At 44.2% G+C, this 4,291-nt stretch overlaps 1 protein-coding gene across 2 annotated transcripts in view; it reads right to left on the bottom strand.

Moving 5' to 3' along the window:
• Window positions 1-3,940, bottom strand: part of smarca1 (SWI/SNF related, matrix associated, actin dependent regulator of chromatin, subfamily a, member 1) — an 11,164-nt gene extending 7,224 nt beyond the window's left edge. For both annotated transcript variants that reach the window (XM_053618435.1, XM_053618437.1), the window contains exons 1-9: window positions 3,726-3,940; window positions 2,488-2,568; window positions 2,213-2,379; window positions 1,767-1,867; window positions 1,458-1,558; window positions 1,150-1,329; window positions 879-1,034; window positions 133-264; window positions 1-49 (exon numbers count right to left, since the gene is read on the bottom strand). The exon at window positions 1-49 is cut by the window's left edge and continues 20 nt beyond it. In XM_053618435.1, coding sequence (XP_053474410.1) covers window positions 1-49; window positions 133-264; window positions 879-1,034; window positions 1,150-1,329; window positions 1,458-1,558; window positions 1,767-1,867; window positions 2,213-2,379; window positions 2,488-2,568; window positions 3,726-3,782 — 1,024 coding nt within the window. In that variant the 5' untranslated portion in view covers window positions 3,783-3,940. The remainder of the gene's footprint in view (window positions 50-132; window positions 265-878; window positions 1,035-1,149; window positions 1,330-1,457; window positions 1,559-1,766; window positions 1,868-2,212; window positions 2,380-2,487; window positions 2,569-3,725) is intronic.
• Window positions 3,941-4,291: the final 351 nt, after the last annotated feature.

Here is a 4,291-nt window from a genome sequence, read left to right as displayed (position 1 = left end):
GCTTCTGATCACCCAGACAGTTGTTAGTGTCAAACCACGAATCAAAGTCCTGAAACACACACATACACATGTCAGTGAATATCTTTAAACCGTGTGTGTGTGTGTGTGTGTGTGTGTGTGTGTGATGCTCACAGAGGCGGAGTTAAACACATCTGGAAGCAGGAAGTTGAGTAGAGACCAGAGCTCATGCAGGTTGTTCTGTAATGGAGTTCCAGTCAGTAAAAGACGATTCGTCGTCTTAAACTCACGGACGATTTCAGATAACTGAGAGAGAGAGAGAGAGAGAGAGAGAGAGAGAGAGAGAGAGAGAGAGAGAGAAAGACAGAGAGAGAGAGGGAGAGAGAGAGAGAGAGAAAGACAGAGAGAGAGAGAGAGAGAGACAGAGAGAGAGAGAGAGAGAGAGAGAGAGAGACAGAGAGAGAGAGAGACAGAGACAGAGAGAGAGAGAGACAGAGAGAGAGAGACAGAGAGAGAGACGGAGAGAGAGAGAGAGAGAGAGAGAGAGACAGAGACAGAGAGAGAGACAGAGAGACAGAGAGAGAGACAGAGAGAGAGACAGAGAGAGAGACAGAGAGAGAGAGAGAGAGAGACAGAGAGAGAGAGACGGAGAGAGAGAGACAGAGAGAGAGAGAGACACAGACAGAAATGTGTGATTATGCTCAGCAGTGATCATAATGTCTTTAAATATAAATAAAATACCGATTTAAAAAAATGTTTTCATGTTTATAAAATAAAAGTGAGCTACCGCTGTGTGAAAGATTGATCAGTTTTATTGTTTATAGTTTCTATTGAATATTTATGGTTTATATGGAATATTGTTTAATTGAATAAAGCGTCAGTATCTGGGCGTCAGGGTCGGACCGTGTTCTCACGCTCACCTTGGACTTTTCGTTTTTGATGCGATGAGCCTCGTCGATCACCAGGTACCTCCAGTTAAACTTCTTAAACACACACTTCTCTCTGATCACCATCTCATACGACGTCACACACACGTCCCACTCACCCGGCATCATCACGTCACGGATAAACGCTGCCTACACAACACACACACACACATTAAAGTTTAACGTATAGAGTCAGAAGGGGAGAGAGACGGAGAGACAGATAGACGGAGGTAGACGGGTGTATGTGTTTGTGTGAGCGTCTCACTCTGGCGTCTTTGTCCCCGATCAGACAGACGGCTCTCAGTGACGGAACCCAGCGTTTAAACTCGTACATCCAGTTGTGCAGCGTGGACTTGGGCACTAGGACCATGTGTGGGCCGGGGATGTTCCTGTAGTGCTTCAGATACCCAAGTAACGCTATCGTCTGCAGGGTCTTCCCCAAACCCTACACACACACACACAAATACTATACACATCCTGCATGTGTAACAAACATAAATATATACGTACATATACACACACATACTGAAGTGTGTGTGTGTGTGTGTGTGTGTGTGTGTGTGTGTGAGATACCATTTCATCAGCCAGGATGCCATTGATGCCGTTCTCATAGAGAGAAATCATCCAGTTCAGTCCTCTGATCTGGTAATCTCTCAGAGCACCGTTCTTCACATCTACACACCAATCAATCAATCAATCAATCAATCAATCACTCAGTGAGTCAATTTACCAATGTATCGATTACTTCATCAGTGAATCAATCAAGTATTCAAATTAATCAGTCAGTACTTTAATCGATAAATCAGGTAATCACTCACTAACTCACTCAGTGTGTGTGTGTGTGTGTGTGTGTGTGTGTGTGTGTGTGTGTGTGTAACTCACATGATGGTGACTCCTCGAAGCGGACGAGGATGTTGGTGGCCTCTCTGCTCTCTGACAGCAACTCCTCATCTTCCTCCTGCTCCGTACGCCGATGACGATTACTGACCAACACACGATCAATAATCAATAATCACACACACACACACACACACACTCATCCCGCTTTATGTACATTATTATTAGTTATATTATTATATTACTAAATACTTCTGTGTATCAGTCTTTACTCTGATCACTCATTTCACTCCCAGCTGTCTGTGCACTTTACCTTATATGGAGCTCGGTGGGCGTCGCTGCATGCAAATGAGCCGTGTTGGGAATGCGCTTTGCACTTTACAGGGCGGAAATTTTTACTTCGGCTTGTCTTACGCAAATATTTACACAAAAGTTTACGATAAGATTTATAAATGAAGCCGTGTGTGTGTGTGTGTGTGTGTGAGACTCACTCTCCCACTGACAGCAGGCACTGTTTCTCATCTGGTTTAACTCGAGGTCGGCCAAGTCGCACTTTCAGGGGAGACGTGGGAGATTTTACACTCGCCGGCTGAATGAAGTGAGCGAAGAGCTCCGTCTGTTTTAATAAAAACTCAAACCTGTTCGCCCGATCCGCTTTCTACAGAGAGAGAGAGAGATGTGTCTGAAGTTGCATAAACATATACGCACCCTATACAACACTTATTACAGTCTTATAAAGCTCCGAGGAGCTGTAATTAACACTCACTCTTTTTTCTTCGTACTCAGGATCCACTGTCGATTCTTTCATCGCGGCTTTTGGAGGCGGAGCCAGCTGGAACGGACGAGCCTACAATACACACACGCGCGCACGCACACGTTTAGCAACACGGCTCTATTACAAACGTTTCTCATACAATATCTGGGTCAGGGAAAAAAAATACATTTAAGCAGAAGTGTTAGGCTAAATTAGCACGTTCTCCTCACACCTCCAGGGTCGGGGGTTCGATTCCCACCGTGGCCCTGTGTGTGCGGAGTTTGCATGTTCTCCCCGTGCTGCGGGGGTTTCCTCCGGGTACTCCGGTTTCCTCCCCCAGTCCAAAGACATGCATGGTAGGCTGATTGGCGTGTCCAAAGTGTCCGTAGTGTATGAATGGGTGTGTGAGTGTGTGTGTGATTGTGCCCTGTGATGGATTGGGACCCTGTCCAGGGTGTACCCCGCCTTGTGCCCCATGCTCCCTGTGATAGGCTCCAGGTTCCCCGTGGCCCTGAAGGAAGGATAAGCGGTGTAGAAGATGGATGGATGGATATCCGGATACACACGGGTTATTATTACAGGTCTGGGACCAGCTTTGAAAATGACGCATTGCACCTTTAATGTTTTTATACGCAGCCTTGTAGGTGTTAATTCAACACCGTAAGTGTCTTTTCTTTTGCGTACAGGTGTTAATTTAGCATCGAAGGTGTAAAGTGAACACTATAAGAGATAAACTAACTCTGTGCTTGTTCATTTCAAACAAATTAGGATTATCACTGGACTTTTAAAGATGACACACTGCACCTTTAATGTGTGGCTTTTCGGTGCAGTAAGTAATAGACCATATTTTGGCGTTCAGTCGAGCTGTTTTTGTATAAAGGTGTTAATTGTAGGTGTAAATTTAACACTATAAGAGATCAAGGAGTCTTTTTTCTGTGTTTGTTATTAAACTGAAGCAGCTGAAACACCTCAAACTGGGACTTAAAGCTAAAGGGGGGAAAACAGGAGCTATAATTTTATGTAGCTCGACTTTCACTGCTGTAAATGATTCCTTTCGCCCCGTTTTTACGACCTAAATCAATCAATAAATAAACAAATCCAGTCGCAGTGCTGAGAACATCTTCCCATCCCGCCATGTTCTCCCGAATCCACCACAGATAAACTTCTCCCTCTCGCGCGCCCTCGCGCTCTCTCTCCGTCACTCTCTCTCTCGCGCGCGCACTCTCTTTCTGCCTGTGTCTCTCTCTCACCTGCTCCTTTTCGCCCGCGCGCTCGCCGGAAGTGGACGGCAGCTCTTCGTCAGACATTTTGTGCACTCCGCGCGCGGCTTTTCATGAGATATTTAATCCAGAAATCGATTTTCTTAAACATTAAATAAAATGTAAATTAAAAAAACGCAACAACAACAAACGTCAATACCAGACTCAACATGCCTGGCATACGCCCCCTTTTCAACGTTGACACCAAGTCTCGCGGAAATCTCGCGAGAACCAAAGAGACAAAAACAAACCCTTAATAAAGTCGATTCAGTGTTGTTATTATTATTATTATTATTATTATTATTATTATTATTATTATATACATATAAATTATAAAACAACACACGTTATCGATAAAGATTTCACCTTGTGAAAAACGTAGTACATTTCATTTCGTTGGGAGGAAACAACGTGGCTGTTGTAATTAACTTCAGCCACCAGAGGGCGACAAATTCACATATTTTCACACAACGTTATGTAATCCTCTCAGAAAGGCACTTAGCATGAGCTAAAGTTATTTTACTGACAGAAATCAGGAGAAATGAATAACTCAAGCC

Source organism: Ictalurus furcatus, chromosome 28 (assembly GCF_023375685.1).
Source record: "Ictalurus furcatus strain D&B chromosome 28, Billie_1.0, whole genome shotgun sequence".
NCBI lineage: Eukaryota > Metazoa > Chordata > Actinopteri > Siluriformes > Ictaluridae > Ictalurus > Ictalurus furcatus.
Note: the sequence above shows the minus strand (reverse complement) of the source record. Positions and strands in the feature narration are given on the sequence as shown.